This window comes from Astatotilapia calliptera, chromosome 5 (genome assembly GCF_900246225.1).
Source record: "Astatotilapia calliptera chromosome 5, fAstCal1.2, whole genome shotgun sequence".
Lineage (NCBI taxonomy): Eukaryota > Metazoa > Chordata > Actinopteri > Cichliformes > Cichlidae > Astatotilapia > Astatotilapia calliptera.
In genome coordinates, this window is record NC_039306.1 from 21,853,877 (window position 1) to 21,877,321 (window position 23,445).

Genomic DNA, 23,445 nt, shown 5'->3' on the forward strand with positions numbered 1-23,445 from the left:
TTTGATCAATAGTTGAATTTTGTGCTTAGTACAAAAAATGTTAGCATGCTAACATGGATGGAAAAACCTTCAAAACATCAACATGTTAGCATTCTAAGCCTGTTTGGATGTTAAAGTTAGCATTCAGGTCAAAGCAACACTTTTAAAAAAATCAGAATATTGTAAAAAGAAACATGTCTACGTAAATACTGCCTGTTAAAGATATGGCTTTTTTTTTTTAACAGAACAAAATAGATCAGAATATCAAATATGCGCCCATTTGTCAACATTGTGTGGCTATGGATGCCTGTGGCTGACATGCTCCTGCTTAACCAACTCACTAAATTTGGAATAACTTATTTTTGTGTATGTTTTGTTTTGGGGATTTACTGCCACTAAAATCCTACAAAGAGAAACGCACAGCTAAAAATGTCCACAAATACATGTAGTTTACAGTAAAATCAATGTTTTTGCACACATACAACGTGTTGCAATTCCACCTTTACAGTGCTTATTATCCTGACCAATTTGCACATTGCCAGAAATGTAAATTCAGTTAAATTTAATTTTCCACATTTGCACGATAATTTGCAAAGCTCATAAACCCATAATTTATTCACAATAGAACACAGAGAACTTATTAGATGTAGTTTAGAATTGTCTTGCTGAAATATTATAGGCCTTCCCACCCTGGTGGGAGCACATGTTGTTCTAAAACCTATATATACATTTCTGCATTTTTGGGCCATTCCAGTTGTGCCAGCTGCCAATTCAATAGAAAATGATGCATCCCGTACCATCAAAGATGCAGAATGGTCCCTCTCTTCTTTAGACAAGACCTGTTCTCCATGTTTTCCAAAGAGATTTGTCTGTACACAGACCAGTTCTCCACTTTGTCTCAGTCCAGATCTCAGAGATGATGGTGGTGTTTGAGGATCCTGTTGAAGCTTTAATCTGCATTTGTGTATGGCACAGCAAACTGTGTTCACAGAAAATGATTTCTGGAACTGTTCCTCAGCTTGTGCAGTGATTTCTATGCCTGTATTTAATGCAGTGCTGCCACAGGGCCAGTGATTTCACACAGATTGCACACAGAGATTTCTCCAGATTCTCTGAATTTTTTGACATTATGCAATGTAGATGATATTGAAGAGATATTCAGTCTTCAAACTTTTATGTTTAGGACCATTGTCCTAAAATTGTTCAGCAGTTTGTAGATACCGTTTTGGGGTTTTTTTGCAGATTGATGAACATTTGCCTATTTTTTCTTCTGAGAAACTGTGCCACTATAAAATGTTCTTTTTATACCCAATCATGTAACAGATGAACTAATAAGTTTTATTACTCCAATCTAATTAACTTTTTTTAATTACCACCTACTTTTCCAGCCTTTTGCTAATATGAGTTAATATTTTTCACTGGGCAGATTTGCTAAACAGAGAAAGTTAAATAGTGCTCATAGGTGTAGTTAGTTTTACAGGTAATTTTAAAAAGTTGCAAAGCTGTATTTTAAACACAGGTGTAGACAGATTATTATTATTGATGCAAATACCAGTAAGCATTAGGAAACCAGTTTGCTTGTTTTAAAGATTCTCCTCTCTCTATTTTGTGCCTTGAGAAAGGAGCATATCAAGTTTTTTGGAGTTAGGGTTGTATATTTTTAAATATACAATATAGATAGATAGATAGATAGATAGATAGATAGATAGATAGATAGATAGATAGATAGATAGATAGATAGATAGATAGATAGATAGATAGATAGATAGATAGATAGATAGATTTGCTGTTCTTCTTTTTCATATTTATATACAAAAAGTGCAAGACAGAAAGCCTCTGCATATAATGCAGTCAAGCAGGGACACACACACACACACATTGGATTTTGAGAGAGTTGTGCATCTCAAGGCAACTGTTGCAATATTATGTGAGCAAATAACTGAACCTGAAGAATGTGTTAGACCTCAGTGCTGCAAAAAAAAAAAAAGGAAATTTTTTTTTTTTAACATATAAAAAACACCCTGAAAACTTCAAAGACACTTTATCATAACAGGTCTGCAACAGCTTCTTTGTTTTCCTGTGGAAAGAAGACAGAATAAAAGCAATAAAGAAAGCACTGGTTCCGCCTGACAGTAAAATCATCCTGAATCTTCTTTTTTTTAAATTGTATTTCATGGTCTCAGCTCGCAAAGAACAGTAAGAGCAATGCTCGGGAACAGAGGTAGCAGCGCCAGAAAACACACACAGTAGGATGCATTGTGGCGCAGAGGTTAAATGAAGCCACACATGGGGGATGTCTGTGTACAATATACGACATTAAGATGGGTTTTTTTTTTCAATTTCACCACAAGACTAATAAGAGTAAGAATAATCCACATCCAAATATCTGGGTATGGTCATGCTACCTCAATAATACCGTCTCCTTCACACGTTTTAAAGTGAAGCCCTCTACTTGCACGGCACTAAACTCTAACAAATGTGTTAAAAAGAGTTTTACGTTCAAGGTATATTATTAAAAAATGTTAAAAAATTAAACGTGAAAATTCGGATCCATTGAAATATTACAATTTTTGTGGATGCAGAGTTTCAATTACACCGTGTCATGCTTCTGTTATTGATTCCCACCATACAGAATTCATCTTGGTCTTAGTTTTGTGGCCTTTTATTTACAAGGGTCAGTAACATCCAGTTACACACAAAGATAAACGTGTGCATTTCATTAAGTGAGTATGCACTAACATTGTAAAGACAATCCCTCTTATAAGTAGTGTGTCTGATTTCGATTTGCATGACGTGGACCATCTTCTTCACTTAGCTTAACAAGGGAAAACCATCTCATGCATAAAAAATAAAAATAAATTGATAGTATAAGGCACAGAGAACCTATAGGTATGGCACATGGCAGTAACATCAAGAGATTTTTCACATGGATACATTCACATTAAAATTAAAAAGAAAAAAGCTTCACATTTTGGGAACTAGACTGGGAAACTGTTTTTCTTGCAATCACACATTTACAACCGCTTCACTCTTGTGATTGGCCTGCTGTGAGGAGGTAGGGAGGCTCTCTCTTTTTTTAAATCCATTGCACAATTTCAGCAGAGCATTGGCTCAGGCAGGCCATGAAGTCAAGCTCAGCTGCAGTCCTGACACATCAGCTGATCTCGGTGCCGGTCAGCATCAACTGATAGTGTTGTAAAAGCTGCTTTAGCTTGCTCATCTGCAAGCCGCTTTGCCACCCACCTCTCATCCCGTCATGCATCAGTGTCCTATCTGTTGTTACTGATGCCTGCTCTGTTCTGTATGAGGGTCTTCCTGCTGCTCTCCCTGCTTTACGCTTTCCACATATGTGAGTTGAAGGGTGGAGACACTGATTTCTCGGCAGAGCCATGCCACGAAAAAAAACATTTCTGCAGATAGAAAAAACACAATCTATCGAATTTAGTGGCCATGACTGAAGAAGTGGGTAGAACATTATGGAAGCCTTCATGTGAGACTCTCTAAAAAGAAATAATATCAATTCTAAACCTCACTATGACAGCCGGCTTTTAACACAATCCATCAATCTCAACATTTAAGGTGGGCAGATAGCATGTCAAACTAACTACTTCAGCTATTCGACTGCATCCCATGATCTTCATATGGAAAAATCTTTCCCAAACTATCACTATTTAAAGAGGAAAGATTTGTGTGTCGCCCAACAGGTGAGGCTGTAGAAGAAGCCTCAGCTCATTAGCAGGATATGATGAGGTGGTGTCAGGATAAATCTCGAAGCTAAATCTCAGTATTGACATATTGGGTTTGTTAAAGGTCTGTTATCAACATCTCAAAAGCCCTCCTCCTCCTCCCTCTTGCAGGAGTCAGAGACTGTGCAAGTCATACCATTAGTAACATGATGCTTTTACACCTCAGCACAAAATAAAGGGCAAGCACAGGCGTGTATGCTGCATCAACACAGACATACAACACACCGGTTTATGACCATAAAGTTGGCTCTAATATAAGCTCTGATCAATATATTCATGACTTTTCTTGCTTGATGTCTACGGCCGTATTGAAAATCCATCTCACGGTAAAGGCGAAAGGCCGCACACTTCGGTTGACAATCCAGTTGATTTCAGAGCGGTGGCCGGGACGATCATCCTCTCTCAGAACGACAAGTAAATTTCACTTAACGCGTGGACACTCGCGTGTGTACAGGCAAACGTGTGCATATGAAAAAGATGTATTTAAATTGTGTTTTAGCCATGCTTACACATACTGTACATGGCACATAATAGTGATCACACAAGTGTATTATATTGAGTAAATGTTATCTGGTAATATGTACAATATTATACTCATTTTTACACAAATTCTCTTCAAGCTCTATCTATTAGCTGTGGTCATATTATTACAATGTTTCATTTACTGAAGGGCAGTTAAATGACAAATTACATTATGGCAGTGTTAGATGAAGAAAGGAGATGAAACTTTTTGCTTGATTACAGAGGGGGAGTATAGGAATGTGAGGACATTGTCAGTCAGGGTAGATGAGGAAGCCGGAGAAAGTGCTGTATTTGTTGGTGTTTCCCCCGTGAACTTTGCCCCCGTCCAGCTGCACGCACACTTCATCCCCCACGTCCAGGTGCAGGATAACACTGTTGGAGGCATAGTCGTAGTTCTGATCTGCGTCTTGAGCGATTGCACTGGCCCTCACCTGCGAAAAAGCACAAGTAAGGAATTGATAGGCGGCCAAGATTGAAAAAAGACCATTAAAGAAGGAAATGCCACGTGGAAAGCAGACGTTTGATGTCACGAGTGTGTTTCGCAGACATATTGTTGTCTGCGGTGAGGCTGAATCATGTTTTCGTGGGCGACAATGGTCTGCACGCACTCTCAACAAGGCAGGAAACAGCAACTCTTCTTTCATGCTGACACAACCTGCTTTTTTCAGAGAAATTAAAGATCAGTATTAGCTAAAATGTAACTATGCTGCACATCCATTACCTGAACATTTGTGTAAATAAAAAAATTACTGTTAAAAATATTTTCTGTTTTTCTAACAGCTTTTATGTATATAATCATAAACCTACTTATAGACACCAAATGTGATTTTCAATGGCTATTTTTTAATATTTCATCTTCAGTATCCAGTCTCACCTACAAGTTTCTACAAATCTCTCTTTTTAATTGGAGGTCTCCTCTTATAGCCTTCAAACACTAATTATCACCTGCAGAGGAGACATGTTCACCACTGCCATCTACATGTTAATTAACTAGTCAGCATGACAGAACTATGGACTTCACACTAGTCAAAAATGTGTTATACAGTCCAGTTATCTAATCCAACATGTTAAGAACGCATTTACTTTTATTTATATTTAAATTCGTTGTTGATAATAACTGAAATTCCTCTATTTTTTTTTTACATTTTCCCTTTAACACTTTTATCTTTTTCACCACATTATCTCACCTACAACCAGTTTGTTCACTACTGCTGTTTTATTTCCTGTTTCACTCTGTGATCGTGGTGTAATGTAATCAGTGCTGATGCCTTCCTGTCCACTGGGTAGATAAATGAGATGTGCAGTGATCTTTGGCCTCACACTTCCGTCTCAGACCACCAGCTTTTTTAGTCACCATCAATTTTTTTTTTTTTTCCAGAGGATTGTTGCTGTCACACCTGATCCACCTGTTGCTGAGGACAGTTTGATGGGAGATTAGCAGAAAGGTGTCAAGGAACACATCAGTTCATTTTTTCACACAAACACAGAAAACACAATGAAGGTTCACACATTCTGATCACTGCTATATGTGTTTGCTATTGCTCATCCATGTCAGCATCATTAACTGAAAACAGCTTTCAGTTTTATTTACCTTTTTTTTGGCTTTGCTTGTCATGCATTGACAGTTTGTGTCAGAGGACAGTGCTGCTCTCATCACAAGAAAGGGGTCGTAGACAAACTGTGAATACCACATTGGCTTATTGTGACCTTTCAAGTGGACGTGGTGAACTTGTCTATTTACACATCCAGTAGCTATCTCCACTACCCACTAAAACTATTATTTGCTAAAAGCTCAACTCATCAATCCCTAATGCTGCTTGGTACTGCTAAAAAAACAAGCAAACAAAATAAATAACCCAGAGTCATCAGTGATGACAGTGTTGAGAGTTTACCAAAATATGTATTGCATGAGGCTTAAAGGTGCATGACAGGAGCTGTAACTTTAAATTTTTGTCCCATCTCTCTCACCCGTTATCTTTACCTTCGCCCTAATGCAATAGATAGCTTCTTGTCTCTGAGCCCGGTTCTGCTGAAGGTTTCTTCCTGTTGGGAGTTTTTCCTTCCCACTGTCACCAAGTGCTTGCTCATAGGGGGTGGCTTCATTGTTTGGGTTTTCACTCTATTATTTTAGGGTGTTTACCTTACTTGATTTGGGACTATAAAAATAAAATATAATCGAATTGAATGCACTGAAAGTAATTATCACTCGGCTTTAAGACACTAACTCAAGGAAACGCGATAAAACCATAATTTCAAGACAAGCGAGATGATGAAAATGTCCGATGTTTTGATGAAAACATTCAAAAGAAGAATGTCGTCCCTGTTTGGTGTCAGATATGAATAAAAGGCATAGCCAAGGACATTTGAACGTCAGCACACTGCAGCCTCAGAATCACTAAACAATCTTATCAACACTCCTGTAAGACAAAACTCTGCCACCCACTAACTGCTGGTATACAGAGCTAACACATTATCCGGTGTGAAGGCTGCAAACCATGGAGCCTTGCACAATTTTAAAAAGTAAATCTGCTCAGATGAGGCATTATTTACTCTTCTATCAACATCTGGACAGCTTTGTGATTGGAGAAGGAAATGCAATCCACATGATGCTCTGTCTGTAATGATATGACCAGTCATTTAGGAAGAAGTCATTACATCTAACGATACATATTTACATGCATACTAATATGCAACCACTTAGCACTGCCCTTATATTACACGATGGCAATGATCCCATACATGTTGCAGAAGGGAGCACAATTACCAGACTTAATGTTGTGTACCTAATTCTCGAAGACCAATCCAGTATCCCAGGATTTAGTTGAGCAGCTTTTCTGGTGACAAAGGAGCGTCTTTATTTATGATGTTGTTAAATGTGCCTGTTATTTCATCCGCTCTCGGTAAAATCTGAGTTGTTTTCGCACTCGGTAAGCAAATCTCCTTATAATAAATTGCACTATCACTGGCTGGGTAACAAACTATTCAAGCAGGCAATCCATTTAATAGTGGAAAATAAAGTGCACATGTGCATACATATTAATGAATGCAAATAGGACGCCCTAACTCTATCCTTGTCTCCTCCTGTGAGTCTGACTAAGGATATGGTCCATCATCTCCGCCAGTCATCAAACTTCACTGATCTCTTGTGATCACAAAGACAAATCAAATCAGACTAAACTTCCCCCTTTCTCCTCCTCCATCCAACATTTTTATTTTGCCCCTTTCATCAATTTTATCAAATACATTTCTCTCTGTGGGGTTTTCTTTCACATAAAGAAGGTGAACATTTTTACTCCCCTCCTTAGGACAGAAATGAATCAATATCTTTCCTTTGTTTTAATTCAACTCACATCACTCCATTAATTGTTGTCTCTCCCTCCACACCTCACGCCCCTTCCATCATCCCTCTCTCATTTGCCACCCCATTCCTTTCTCTTCATTCTGGACCCATCTATCCATCTTTTTGTGTCCGCATACTGGAATAAGATGCAGGTCACGCACACGCTTTCTCTCCCCTGCCATGGCAGTGTTGGCGGGGGCAGCGTCTAAGTGTGTCCCTGTCCAGTCTAAATCGGATTGATTAACGACGTGCTGCTGTGGCAGGTCTCCTGAGAACCCCTACCCAGCATCCCCAACCCCACTTATATCCTTCCCCCACAACCTCTTACAACATCCCCTACCCCTCTTTACCTCGGGGCAGGCTGTACATAGCTGCTGGCTAGTAATTGGTAGCCAGACAGCTATGGCAGCTCCTCGCCTAATAGGTCCAACTCCTCAATAACTCCATACAATCACAATAAGTGGGAGCACAAGATAGGCTAGAGTGGTCAAACGGGCCCACCAAATACTAGCATGAGGTCAGGATACAATATGGCACATTCACAAGCCACCCTGCCCTCTTTGTGCATCTTGATAACCTCACATCTCCTCCTTTTTTGTTTTGCGAATCTCAGGTGAACAGCTAAGGAAAGAACAAGAACAATGGAAGACATTTTGTTACTTTACAGTGCTAGGCTGCTTTGCTCTGAAGGGACTGAATGTCTCCCCTGAGGAGAACAAGTAGGTTTAGGAGAAATATTACAGTAGAGGGATTGTTACATTTTGTACATCCAACATCTGTCTACATGGTTGAACAGCAAGATTCCCCTGACAGTATACTGTCAGCTGAGGTAGAGGCTGGCCGGCTGCTGTGAGGATTGCTGTATAGTACACCAGTGAGCAGAAAACATTATGACCACTCAAAAATGGAGGGAATAAGGATTGTCTCATAAAAACTGTGCATGTGAAGGTCAGTTTTCTTCAGTTTTTCACCACTGGATCAATGAGTAAAGACTGAAGCACCTTTACCTTGTTATGGCCGGAGGGCTGATCGGAGAAAATGTAAATGTACCTACATGTTCAATGAAGGAGCAGGGGATGTGCTGGAAAAGGTGCGGCCTGCTCCTGAAGTCTAGACCCTGTAGGAGCGTCTAGCCCTCTGAACTGTTTTTAGGGTAGTGACAGACCAATAGCACATCAAACAGGAGTGGGGAAACTGTTTTGCTGCGTAAAATTACAGCTAAAGTGAGTTTACCTCTGCATGTACATTGACAATATTATCGTAAGCAAACCTAAACCATGCTTGAAATAAAATAATGTTTACCTGAATCAGCATTTAAGGGTCACAACAAAAGTTGCAGCAGTGATATTCACACCACCTCATTGAATGGCCTTTTAAATGAACACCAGCTAATTATATTTGCTAACCAAAAGGACACACTGTTATTTATGGCTTTTTATGGTTGACTTCTTTATGAGGCACGTAGGTTTACTTAGCCTCTACTCAGACAGTGGAGATGCTGACATTTAATGTGCTACGTTTATGATTAATTCATGGCTCCCTTTCCCCTCCTATATACAGTAAACTAGTGGACAAGTTGCATCTTTGTACATTTTATCTACATATTTACAAGAGTGTGACCTTTTAAATATTATCAATATTAATACGATTGACAGTAGAAGTAATTCATGGATGAACATAAGCTGCTTCACGAATTATATGTTACATTCATAACAACAAACGAACAAATGTATCTGCGTGTAAGTTGAACTCTGACATCACACGATGAAATGTGTGACCTATTTTACTCTGTGACTTGTAAAACCTGAATTGCAAAAAAAAATACTTTTTTTAAAAACTGGAGTTTATTGAATGTTTATTCTTCCACATTAAAAAAAAATTCTCACTCTCCATATATAAGTTTTAATTTTTAATTTTAGAATTTCTACTTAATTTAACCCTCCTGCCATCCTTTAAAAAACTCACACCCATCACCCTAGGGACCATTCTCAGCCACGCCATAAAAAGACCATATATCCATATTTTATTCCACTTTAAATTAGCCAACCTTGTAAAACTACTTCTCCCTGAAATATTCATGTAAAGTTTTAATTATATTTTCGTTGTTTTAACCCTTCAAATCCCAGTGTTATTACATGAGCGCCCTGTGTTATAAGCCCCAAAAACCAAAAAACGAAACTAAATATTTCCACAAAAAACCAGTTGAAGTAATATGTGATTGTCATTATAAGTAGGCCTTTAGATGGACCAAAGATTGGCACCAACATACATTTTGACCTGCCATTATTTTTTTTGCATTTTTTTTGCAATTTAAAAATTAAAACTTCAAGGCCCTGAGTCTTCATTGACATCCAAGAAAAGAAGAAAAAATAAAATCATATGATGATAATTTGGGGTTGAAAAATAGCGTTTATAATGGAAGTCAATGGGCAGAAAATGGTCCCCAGGGTGATGGGTGTGGGGATTTCTGCTGCTCAGCCATTTTAGGCTGATTTAAGGAATTCACACTGGAATATTAACATTGACAGGTAAAAACTATCCTGTGGCAAGTTTGGTTATATTCCACTGAACACAGTGGAAATGGCAGCCATTTAACACATAGCAGTGGCACAAAAAGGTCCCAAGAAGGCAGGAAGGTTAAACAAAAAAATTATTTAAAACATTTATTTTTGTGTCAGGAACAAAATCTTTCAGGCACTAAAGTTGCATCTGTCCCCAACAGGGAAACAAAAGATAAAGTTTTGTAATGCCTGTAAAACACCAACTTATTAGACTTATTGGAGACATGAATGGGGTTCAGTAAAATACCCCAAAGACACTTTTAGAAGAAAAATGGTGAGGAAATGTCGACAAATACAACAGCTCACCAATTAAAGAAAAGCATTTCTTAATGGTTTTTTCTTATGTTGCATCATTAAAACATTCAGACAATTCAGAGAAATCTCTGTATGCAAAGAACAAGGTTAACTGGCACTGCATTAGAAATGCAGGATTATGTAGTGAAAAACTGGGTCTGTGCCATATCATGACATCCACAATAATTTACACAATTTAAAAGAAGTGTGATTTCTCCATATTAATGATATAGCAATGCAATGCATTTATGTTCCCTAGAAAAATCAATGAACATAAACCCAAACATGTCTGACAGCAAGAGTCGCGTGTTAGCATCCAGTGATGAATAAATACCTAAAAACAGAGTTAGTAGGAGCTGATCATGTTTTACCCAAAAGTAAACAAATGACTTCATCAAGGATTGTTGGAGTACTTGCTAGTTGTGCTCTATATTACAGGAAAAGCAGGCTGGAAAGTAGCAATGTGGTTACGTGGTTGTAAAGAAGAGCTATGAGCTGGTTAAAATGCTCAACATCAGATACAACATCCCAGGGGGAAATAAATTGTTCAATTTCAATTTATGTGACGATATCGTGCATTTCTTGAAAAGTTTCAGTCTTAAATTACTTAGTTGGTGTTTTTCACTTCTGTTCTACATTTACTTAAAATTTTCAGGAAAAACTTTACCTGGGCTACCTTTGTGTGTCACTGCTATTTCACTAATGCTGTGTCATCACTGACTGTAAATCATTGGAAAAGAAAAGTAGGAATAAATCAAATTGATGTGAATTTAAAAACTGAACATTCAAAATGTGAAATTCTAAACAGGAGAAGGATCACCCAGCTCGTTATAGATTAAAAGCCAGCATCAGTGATGGTATTGGGGTGCATTAATCCACACGGAACAGGTAATTTGTGCATCTTTCAAACAACTTATGTTGCAGATGATGTTTTTCCTGGCTTTTTTAATCATGCAATGCCAAACCACATGCATGTATTCCCAATATAACAACTAAGTATGAAGAAAACACTTCATCTAACCCACTGGTCTCCATACAGTCCATAGCCACATGCTTATATTGCCCTGTCCAAGCTTTGTCGATATGTGCTGCATTAATTGAATTGTTATTTTCCCTCCTCATTATGTGAATGTTGAATTTTTATTCCACCACTAAAAGGGCTTTATTTTTCCCCCATCGGGCCATACTAAGATCGTATTGTGTTGTGACACTGAAACCGGCACAGATGAGTCTGCAGGTTCAGCTGTCAGTAACAATCACAGTGAAACCTTGTTTTCCTAAAGTGGGCAGGAGGCACTGGGGCTTTGGGAGTGAAAACAAGAAGCAAAGGCAGATCAGGATTATTGTCAACAGCGGCGGAGATTGATAGCGACAAGGGAGTGAATTTCTGTCTGTTGGCCCAACGCTGTTCTGACGTGATCTGCTGCTGTTGGGAAGAAGGAAGACCCAAGGGACAATAGAGAAGATTACACTGCCTACACTTTTCATTGGGGCCACATTAAATGTGGAAAGAGAGCCAGAGAGCGGTGGTAGGAGGAGAGAGAGTGAGGAAACTGACAGCATGGAAATAATTCACCGACAGTCCTAAATGCTCAATAAAATCTACATTTTCAGCTGTGTGCCACTCATTCATGTGACATTTTTTTAAGGGCTGACACATGTATTTCACATTTATTTAGCCATAACGCATTCACCATTTTTATAGAGGCGTTGATAAAATGTCTGAGAAAATTGATGCAAGGAGGGCATGGGGCAAAGAGAAGAGAAGTATGCGTAATGAAAAGGTGGGTGTGAGAGCAGAAATTTGGATTAGGTCGCACAGACGAGTAAGCAGCTGCGTGCGCTTTAGTAGTCCGAGCACAGGATGCGAGTAAAGGAAGCCAAAGTTGAGGGAGGCCTTGAGTGATGGAGAGGGAGGATGTTGGATAACAAACTGATCAAGCATGCCTGTTTTAGAGGAGAAGGGGGGCTATAAATGAGGTTTGGGAGGTGCGCTGTCCATGTAGTGTGTTATTTTTTTCTCGGTTTTGTTTTGTTTCGCAGTGGTGCCTTGATCCTTTGGTAATAAAACTGACAGGATTCATTCACTGTGATGTACAGACCTCTCAGAGCAGAGCGAGCGATTGAGACGGGGTCTCTTAAACTTACCTGAGGGACCTCTAAAGGTGAACAGGGAGAGAGAAGAAGGGCAATTGAATTGGCCTTTTTTTTCATAAAAGCGTCTGTTTTCTCTCAACCTCCACCCATGTGTACCAGCCTGAGGTTTCTTGTTTCTATTATGCAGGTCGACGCGTAACCCCTCTCCTGCACTGCAGACTCAGACACTAATTGGCATACAAAATGCTAATATTTCGCCATGACACTCAGGACCCAAGGTGTCAAGATGTTGATTAGAAAGTCTCTAATTGGCTCTAGACTGAAACCTTTGACAGTAGAGGGGATAGCTTAATTGGATATAAATGTGTTCTCTTGATGGTCTACCTGAAGCACATCAGCTCCCTCAGCTCTGGCATTATTTAATGCCAGAGCTGAGGGAGCTGATGTTTTTTCTGTTTTTAAAACCAGTGTTTACTATCTTGCATTAACTGGAAAAAACTCTCTTATACTCAGAAATAGAAAACAACTAAACACTAATTCACCATGCAAACCCTGGATCACAGATTAGCCCATTCTGATAATTCTGCTCTAACCTCTAAAAATGATAATAACCCAGCGACATTTCAGAATTGTCCCTGTTAGTTATGAAAGCAGAAACACTGTAGCACACTGCTGCTTATGAAAGAGACAAAATACAGTTTCCTTGATGAGGAGGAATAATGATATAATGGGAGGCAAAAGGAAAGCACAACAAAGGCACGGCCAAACACAGTAACAACCAGCCATGTCCTTTTAGTCTTTGGAATATAATGGCCTCGGCCATTACAACAAGAAACATATAGTTAAATAATGGCCGTGCACACCGACAAGTGCATAAATACATAGAAGACAAGACAAGAAGAAGAGAAAAAAAGCAAGAAAAGCTGCAGGGTATATAGGACAAATTCTTTAAGTTTGCTCTACAAGAAATCTGTCTGAAAAGATGGACTTTCATCCTTTATCGAAAAATGTTCCCCATTAAAATGTCGGGCCGTTGTGACACTAATGCAATTCAAAACACAGGAGAAAATGTTTATTAATGATTCTATCAAGACATGCACAACTGTTGGAGGAGGAAGAAAACAGCATGCCAGTGTGCCAAAATAAAATAAAATTAAAAGTGCTTAATGAAGTCCTACATGAGCCTCATATTGACACCTTGTCTGGCTCACTGTAATTAGCAGCTTCCTCTTCTCACAGCAGCCGCATCACACCTACCTACTGGAGGCGAATTCATCTTTCTCCTAATTGAGTCCAAGCTTGTCATAATCATGACTTTTAACTGTGTTATTTAATTAACAAGTTAGCTCACAGACCTCATTATAGACACACTTTAGCTGGGCGTTTCAAGAACATTTAAAAAAATAATAATTAAAAAAAGTATTGGGGGCATGCGATGTTTATGAGATTCAAACTGAAAAGCATTTGCAAAAATATCTTTGGTGCTTTACGCATAAGGAAAAACCTCGCTTTTATTGTTTTGTTTTTTTAAATCAAGACCTTTCTTTAAAAGCTTGAAACTGAAATGAAACATTAATCTTTTAATCCAAAGGTTAGGGACAACTTTTAATCAGTTTCTCAGCCTCACACTTCAGCTTTATAAGGGCCCAGTTTGTCCACCAGCCTCATAGATACAACCAGTGGCACTACCAAAGCGAGGTTGTCTGAGAAAGTGAAACGCAACAACTACACAGATGCAATCAGAACCACAGACTGACCAACTGACCAACCCTAATTCCACCATATTGGACCAGCTATAAATATTCATACTCCCACTCCATGCTCATCACTGAAAGGGCAAAGAACATATTGGTGGTGAATTATATATCCATTGAAAAGGTCATCTACCTCAACACCAATCTCTTGATGAGTTATGGGACGCAGCGAGGGAAGAAGATTCTTTGCACTGAGTGCTTAATCTCTGCAAACGTGGCGTAAGCTTATCAGCTACATAATTCATTAGCCATTGTTTGAGATGAAGAACCGGCCGCACGTCTGATATTTTTTTGTCATATACTGTCTGGCTGACTGCATTGCTTTGTGGTTAGTCTTCAGCTCATGTCTTAATTTAGAGAACCTCTGTCCATTCTCCTGCGAATATCCATCCATCTCTGTCTCTCTGTCAGCCCGCTCGTCTGTTCTGTCTCGCTCTGCAGTGATCTCTCCCCAGGATGTGTCTTGTTCTCTGCTCCCTTTGACAAGAAGTGGATCAACACTGTGCCCGTCAGTCTGACGATTGTCGTAGGCCCAGTGCGTGCACACATACACACACGCACGCACACAAGTCACCTCATGCTGTGAAATATGTTAAAGGCAGACTTTAAAGGAAATGCTTTTCCCCCCCTTCAGTACAGCAAGGATGCAGCTGGACCCAGCTGCCAGTGAGATCAGATTTTATCTGTTTTTTTAAAAGTGTTCAATTAGCACAGAGTAAAAACAAAAATCTGCAAAACATCTGAATAAAATGTATAAATGTCTACTTTAGCCAAATGTATTGTGCTCTGTAAACAATGACTAGAGACAAATTGCAAGTGCAGAGTGTCTATAGGACGCCTGATCCTAATGATGTTATAGCTTCATTATAGCTGAAGTTAGGGGGTTATAGCTGAAGCACACTTTAATAAAAATGGATAAGTATATTCATCAGTGATACGTGGCCTTACCCACAAATGGGTTTTGATGGGCTTTAAAAATAGAGCCGAGCAAAGTAAAAACACTTCAGTCACTTTTTTGACTCATTACTCAGTAATAATGCTGGTTTAAAGAAAGTAGCCTCTGGAAAGTAAAGCTTAAATAAAAAGTCTTAACCTTATGTTCTTTTTAACTGACGAGGGGGGGACAGATTTTCAGGCTAAAAAACATGTCAGGCTGTATAGAAGTCAATACACTACTGTTTATTTGAATTATAACCTCAGTAAACACTTTCTTAATGAGTTTATGATCAATGATCATCTCATCTCTAGTTTCAGGTCTTTTTAACTATAGCATGAAAATACTGGTCCCATTTAGAGAACAACAGGTGACAAACCAGTGTATGATTTATGAATTGGACACCTTGTAGTGTAATACAAGTCGCTACCGTGTGGATGTGCAATGTCTGTTAGTTTCTCAGCCCGAGCTACCCCTCGCGCCTCACTTTTTACTTCAAATACCTCCATCTTTTACTTACAGTCTGATTAGGTAATGAGTCAGTTCAGTGGATTGAATGGATTCAAAGGTCTGGATCCAGTTCAAGTTTAACTAAAGATTTGGTTAATAAACACATGAGCTGCTAGTAGCTGATTATTAAACCATTCTTGTTCAGTAACAGGAATTAAGTTCAACATTACACAAAGCATCTTCAGCAACCTCGAACTTTGTCTCCACCCCTCGTCCCCTCCCTCTGATGTACTTATTTCTACTCCTTCCATCGTGGTCACTCCCATTGAAAATCTTAGAATCCTCAGCTCTGCCACCTCCAGATGGCCTCCTGTCAGTTGCACAATTTCAAAACCATACATCAAAGCACATCTCATTACCATTTTCTAAACCTCCCCTTTCACTCTTGCTGCCATCCTTCAGTCACAAATCAGCCCTGACACTCATCTCCGAGCATCTCCACCCTGGCTGCACTCTCTTCCTCACCTCTCCTATGCACTGTACATTGCTTTGGATGGTTGACCATAGGTACTCATCTTCCCCTTACTATCTCTACTCCATGGTTCACCTTTCCACCTGTCTTCTGCTCATTCGCACACGTATTCTTTCTTCTATCTATCTGGAGACATACTAACATGGTCCACAGTAGCAGTAAACACCCTTTGTTGGTCATGCTTCCATTCAGTGTATGAAAGAGCGTCTGTATTTTATCTAATAGTGTCCTTGTTTATTTTGTTGCCATATTTTACTTATTTTACCCTGAATTGGCTTTAAATGCTGTTCTTTTAGTTTTCATTGGTTTTTAAAAGCACTTAGCCAACAGAAAACTGTTGAAAATCACCCATTTGGCTGAAACTGGCCTGACCTTGAAATGTGCTCTTAAGATTTGTAGTTTTGGGTAGAGTAATTTGTGATATGAAAATCTGTGTTTCAGGAAAGAGCGTACAGGAAAGAGATTGGTATCTATCTTTTCATCTAAAACAAACAAGGATATTTCTTCTTTTTGTGAATATTTTAATTGATCATTTATTTCTCATATAATAATACTGATGTCTTATAAGAAACAGAATTAAATCTTCCTTGAAGAACAACAAATTCACAATAGTTGTAGTGTAGTGTAGTGTAGTAGTGTCTTGGTTATCTCTCAAGAGAGAATTTCTGTATTAAAGTTTTCTCATTGACCTAGCAGCTTCACCAAGGTTCATGAGCACCTGTCTATTAGCAGAAGAATAGAAAAAAAAGGAAGGCGGGTGCAATGAAAAGGGCAAGATCAGCACTGAATTGGGTTTAATAATTTAGTTGTTGGAAAAGATAATTAATGGGGAAGGAGTCAATAGCTAGTGTGGACAGGAAAAGTGCAAGGTGCACGTGTGTATGTGTGTGTATGTGCGCGAGCACATGACTAAAGGAGGGGCACAGGTGAAGGGGAGAAGATCTCATCTAAAAGCTATGAAAGATTTAATAGCAGGAAAAGACAGGAATGACAATGTCTGTGAAGGCACGCTGCAACAAACCAGGTCCCCCCCAATTATATCTGGCATTAAGCTGTCTGTCCTTTTTACTCTGCACCTTAGGTACATGCTGTCAAATCAATAATACTGGGAAAAGCTTTCTTTATGGACTCGATCAGTCACATAATGTATATTCAATATACTACATGTCTGGAAGCAGCATGAAACAGACTAAACAGGTCTGAATTTGAAAGTAATGGTTAGCTCAAATGTACGTTTACACAGCATCAGCAAGTAAGATAAGATAAGATAAGATAAGACATTCATTTTAACTTACTGTTTTTATTATATGGGCAGACTATGTCGTTTTGGTGGAAAGTATGATAACTGGTTAGCAATATCAGTCGTTATGCAAGCCAATGAACCAAATATTGTTTTCCAACATTTCAACTTTAAATATTAGGTGCTTTTTTCCTGCAAACAATCATTTGGAAGATATACTATGCTGTTTCCAGGGCTGGGATAAGTTTTTTTTTTCAAAGTGTATCAATCTTTCACAGGCTGTGATGATCAATTTGTCACAATAAAATATAAAATGTAGGCATAATAATAAATAATCAAACTCGCTGTGGCACTAATTTATGACTATTATCTGTCCTCAGATCTGCAACACACACTGCAATAGAAAATCAGGGGATGCCACATATTTCATTCAAAATCAGTAAGAAAAAGAGAATGTTAGGCTACAACAAGCACATTTCCAGTAAAAAAAACTTTTTTGTGCGCCAATTTTTTATTTCTTGAACTACTTTGCACTACGTCTCAGAGCTTTGTGACACAACCCACTAACCAAAAAAGAAGCTGACATTGGGGAACATGGGCAACTTGTAAATATAGCTTTAGTCCACCACTGCAGTAACCCTGGGTTTGTTTCCTTGTAGCATCCTCCGTGATGTTGCTGCTGCTAAATTTCGGCCAATAGTGGAAAAGCTAGCAAGGTCAGATGTGTTTTCTTGCTGCTGGACAAGTGACTCCCAGTGGTTGACCTGGGGGTAGCTTCAGGTCATAAAAAAGCAACAGCAATCTGCCACAAGCACTTACAGTAGACTGGGCAAGGGCTGCTGACGAGGCCTACAGGGATGTCGGTGCTTCAGTATTGATGAAAACTAGAAATCATTTTGTCCTAATAGTTAAGACACATAATTCGTATGTGCAATGTTTGATTGAAGTAAGAATAAGATTTAACCCTTATGTTAAATCTGCATCTGTCTGTTTCCACAGTGGCGATTCTCAAATTAAAAACTAGCCCGTGTTCTTCTGGTAAATCCTTCTTAGCCTGCTGATTTAGATGTAGATTTAATAAAGCATACCAATGAACAGCAGCCCAGCACAGTGATGCTCTGCTCAGTAGCATATTGTTGTCAGTTCATGTACCGTGTAATCTGTGTGGACAAACTGTGTTACCATTAAACCTTTGCAACAATGCAAAGCACGCTTCCCCCCCCCCCCCCCTCTTCTTCTTCTTCTCCAGTAATCCCCAGGACATCACTCTTCTGTTCTGTAGCACACATGTCAGAATCAGAGCGCCTCAACAGAGCGAGGGCTTAGTACTTCAAGCTTGTCACTGCTCTCCAGATGGAAGCATTCAAGGCTTTTTCCAGGCATTTTGTACTTGTTTATTTATTAGTGTTAAAGTCAGAGTTTCTCAGAGGACAGTAGCCAGCTGTTGCATTTTGGCTTTGCTCCACCGAGACGCAGAGGATTGTTATCCTCTTGATCGCTTGGCTGTCATTCTCTCTCCCTCTTTTTCTCTCTTTTTCCACATGCAAGTTGTGCAAATAACTACAATTTCTTCTAAACCATTTCTTACTCCCACCTCCTTTCCTCTTCTTTTTTGCGTCCTTGAAGTCTCTTACATTTTTAGTGTATTTCAGCTTAATTATCTCTCTCTATATTTGATTTGTCTAAAACTTCACTGTGATTTTCTCAGTGGAGTATTGTTTGGAATTCACTTTTGGGGGATTTCTTTTTAACCATGTTCAAAATCTGAGTGGCAGTCACCACCTGCATAGCACAATGAAGTCCACTTCAATAGTAAATAACACAGCATCTTCCTGCATTTAAACTATATGACAAAATGTTTCTTAAATTAGTGAATTGCATCTGTTACCTGAAGTTCTGATCTAAGCATGTTATTTAGTTATATACTTTTATATTTACTGCTCTTGTATTTGAACTCACTGATGCAAAAGATTCTTACTAATGTTTGTGTGTTGGTTTGATTGCAAGGGGAGGTCAGTCCAGTTCAGAAACACTGCAGCACAAACCCACCTAAACTCGCACTCACCTGTCCATTTTTCTTCAGGTCTGCCCACATGCTCGTCCCATCACCTCCTCTCATCAGTACATGGTAGGTGAAGTAGTAGATACCTGGCAGAGGGCAGGTGAACTTGCCGGTACGCGGCTCATAGTAGTTCCCTACATTGGTCACCACATCGTCAAATTTGAGTATTTCACGCTCTTCGTGTTGCTTCCGGAGGCCGGCGTAGAAGGCAATTTTGGGGCTGTAGAAGGAAGGGCCGTAACCACCAGGTCCAGGCCCTGGTGGGCCAGGTGGGCCGGGCTTACCGGGCTCTCCAGGGGGGCCTTTAGGACCTGGAGGACCAGGAAGTCCAGGGCTTCCTCTGAACCCCTGTTTGCCCCTGCGGTTTGAGAAGTCCGGGGGCTGAGGGGAGACAGCTGTCAGCTCTCCCTGTGGGGGGGTGAAAGTGTCACACACCATCTTGCAGCTACCCAGCATCTCATAGTGCGTGCCTCCTCCTCCGGACCCTCCCCCCTTGGTGGTGTGGACCAATAGGGGAATGGCTACCAGCAGGACCAGAACCATGGCCACGCCGACTCCAGCCCCAATGACACGTTTCTTTCGGCTGAGCCGTGAGGCTGCCAGTGTGAGGAAGTCCTCCTCCCCTTTAGCTGGAATGGTTGTGCCGGCCAGGCTGAACTCTGGGTAGAAAGCAACCACTGAATTGAGAAGGTGGAGCAGGGAAATATGTGATTGTGCGGGACGCACAAAAGAAAGTGCTATTCAAGGACTGGGAAAGACTGACGCATCACACAGGAGGAGAAAAAAATCAAAAGTCAGGGGGAGACTGGAATCTAGGGTTTTCCATTACTTGGCTTTCAGTACACGTGTATCCTTTTTATTTTTCACTTTCCCCTAGATCATTATGTCTTCAGGATTTTATCATCTTTAAAGGTATACATCATATAACACAACTATTCTAAATTACTTGGTTCAAAATGAGTGAAACCGCTGAGAAGCTGGATTTTAGGCAAGCTGCTTTTTATACGAATCCACTTCTGTGGTTGTAGAAGCTCCAGTGAAAATCCTTCAGTTGCTCAGGCAGAGAGCTGTCAGGTGGGGTCTACAGTATTCCCACTGGAGTTCATCTCACCCACCACATAGAGGGAAGGGCGCTTTACTTGTCTGTCCAGGAATGAAAAGAGAAGAACAAGGAAACTGCTAAATTTCTGGTCTTTTTTTCTATCTCCCTTACTGCTGGTGCTCCATTATATTTATCGTAAAAACCCATTCCTCCACTCAAACAACAGATTTGTTGCAGCTCATAAGAATGGCTAAGAATCTAAGTTTTCTAGAGGTAAAGGTAAAGCAAAAATATATACCGGTATATATATATATATCACAGAAAATCAGCGAATCCATTGCACTCTAAAAGAAAAAGAACACACACATATAGCCTAATCATAACAGGACTAAGAAAATGTGATCTCCTTATAACACATATTTATAATTTAAATGTTAAATATGGAAGGCATTTAAGAAACATTTCATATTGCAGTAATTTCATATTTAAAGGTGTACTTGACAATTATAAAAAAATGGAACTAGTGTGACCCACACAGGTGGATTGTTTTTGTATTAATCACGTCCAGGTCCTCAAAATTCATGTTAAAACATTTTGTATTATTCATAAAAGCAAACAGGTTAACACTAGTTTAACACAACAGACACAAAAGCTACATGTTGATATTATTCCAGGCCTGCTGCATTGTTCACAAGCTCTTTGCTCACCTAACAGCATAAATGCATGAATTATTTTAGTATTTTCATTTAAATTAAAATTGAAGTGACCAAGCTTCAATATGGCCAGGGTGGGTAAAAACGATTCCGAAAGTTTTTTATAAACTAGTGCAAAAATAAAAGTACACTGCAATAATCAGCTCACCCAGATGTCTTCTTTCTTTGCTCCTTTTTTTTTTTAAACCCCGGTCTTCAGTGGGTTTTCATCCCACGGGTTCAGACAGAAACGCCGCAGGAAAGCTGGTCCAGGACCCGAGCGAAAGACTGAGGCGCGTCTACTGGCGCTTCGGCTGAAGTTGCGCTGCGGTCCAAACTCTGCTCGGCGGAAACAGAGTCATAGTAATACTACCAACTTACAACATGTCATCCTGGAGTCCTGCGTGCTGGCGGGACCGCACCGTCCGCCCGAAAAGAAAAAAAAAAACATTTAATTAAAAAAGAAAAGAAAAGAAAAGAAAAGAAAAACGCTCAAGGCAGCGGGAGCAGTGGAAGCGATGCCGAAGTGGTCGATCGCACCTTCAAAGAGAAAACTACATATTCTGACTGCTTACTTTTGCAGACTTTCGCCGTGAATTAATCCGGCGCACGGCGACTTTATTTTCTGAGCAACAGTTCACTCACTTGTTGTTTTTTCCCATATCCTGCTTCTCTCTCTCTTCAGCATCTGCCCGCTACTGCGTCCCCCCCTCATCCTCCCTCCTTAACACCTCCAGCCACACACACAAACACACACCCAGCATCGTCCTATCCAGCATGTGACCTTTTCACAAATCAAATGACTACATCTGTTTAACGGTTTAATCAAAGGTTTTACAATATTACTTGGTAGATTTAAAGCATATTTGTTGGATATTCTGTGATAGTCTTTCTTTTTTCTGCCTGACTGTAACCTTACAGATTTTCAGGTGGCGTTAAGAGGTATAGACACTTGTGGAGTTGTGTGAAAAGACTAAAGTCTAAGTACAAAAACGTGGGCTACAGATGTGAGACTGAAACACAACAGGCAGGCAGGCGAAGTGAAAAGATAAAATGAAAGGAGGAGAGTGGTGTTCTCGGGGTCTGTTGTCAATGTCTGTGTTTTTGTAGCTTTCAGACCTTGTTAGAGATGAAAGATGTATCACTGCTGACAACTCCCCCACCTCCTCCATCTCGTCCTGGTCACTTTCTTTCCATTCTTCTCTGCTTTATTTTACAGTTTTCATCGGTTAATTAATTCTCAGATTGGACAGAATATTTAAACTCTAAATATTCTGGGATTCCCTGCTGACATGGTCTATCCTTGTGTCAGCTCTCATTCAGCTGCATGAGAAATACACCTGACATCTGAAATACATCCGTTATGCAGCTCATCATTATTTCTACACTTGCGTATCAAAAATGTTGGTTTGGGGGTATTTACACATAACACAGCCAAGTAAAGCCATTTAGGCACTCCCAGTCCTAGTGTACTTGTATGCACTGTCAGTTCTGCTCCTCATTAATTCATCTCCCAACTTTACTGAGCTGGAGAGTGTAGCAGATATTGAATATGGATCAATAGATCACTCCCCGGGATGCATACTGTCAGCTGACTGAGCCCTCAGGCAGATGCCAAGCCTCTGGTCACATTTGCATTTAGAGATAGAAAATAAGTACTGCTTGTCAGAAAGTGGGAAACTGTGTGGTCTCTGCATTTTATAAAACTGGTAAATCAGAAGTATAGAGGCTGAAGAAGTTTCTGTATTTTGGGGTGATGATAATTTACAGTCTTTAATTATTTCTACATCTATATAAGTAGACCTTGCTGGGCTACTCATGAGCCTTTATGGCAAGTGTGAACACCTGCAGGCACACATGTGTGAATACATCCACATGTAATTTAAATGTGGGCTCTGACACGCTGATTAAACACTAAAATAGCTCAGTGAATTTAAGTTAATATTGCAAAGAAGGAAAGAAAACTTTGAAAGAATGTTTTGTATAAAGCCACCTGACTCGATTTCCTTACGATACATGAATTCATGGTCTTGTCTGCACTGCACCATCCTCTGTTTGATTAAAACCAAAGAGTTTACAGGAATAACATGAATGTCATTTTCTGTTTTATGGTACAGGATTTTGGCTCATAAAATATTACTTCAAAGTTGTTCTTTAACCCGGTCCTGCATCACATCTTTCTTAGCCTTGACTCTGTAAT

At 39.6% G+C, this 23,445-nt stretch overlaps 1 protein-coding gene across 1 annotated transcript; it reads right to left on the minus strand.

The window, feature by feature from the left end:
• Positions 1-2,619: 2,619 nt before the first annotated feature.
• c1ql4b (complement component 1, q subcomponent-like 4b) lies at positions 2,620-20,252 on the minus strand. The gene is made up of 2 exons (XM_026168074.1): positions 19,515-20,252; positions 2,620-4,678 (listed from the first exon to the last, which is right to left on the minus strand). The coding sequence occupies exons 1-2, from the start codon at positions 20,052-20,054 to the stop codon at positions 4,499-4,501; spliced, it is 720 nt and encodes a 239-aa protein (XP_026023859.1). The 5' UTR covers positions 20,055-20,252; the 3' UTR covers positions 2,620-4,498.
• Positions 20,253-23,445: the final 3,193 nt, after the last annotated feature.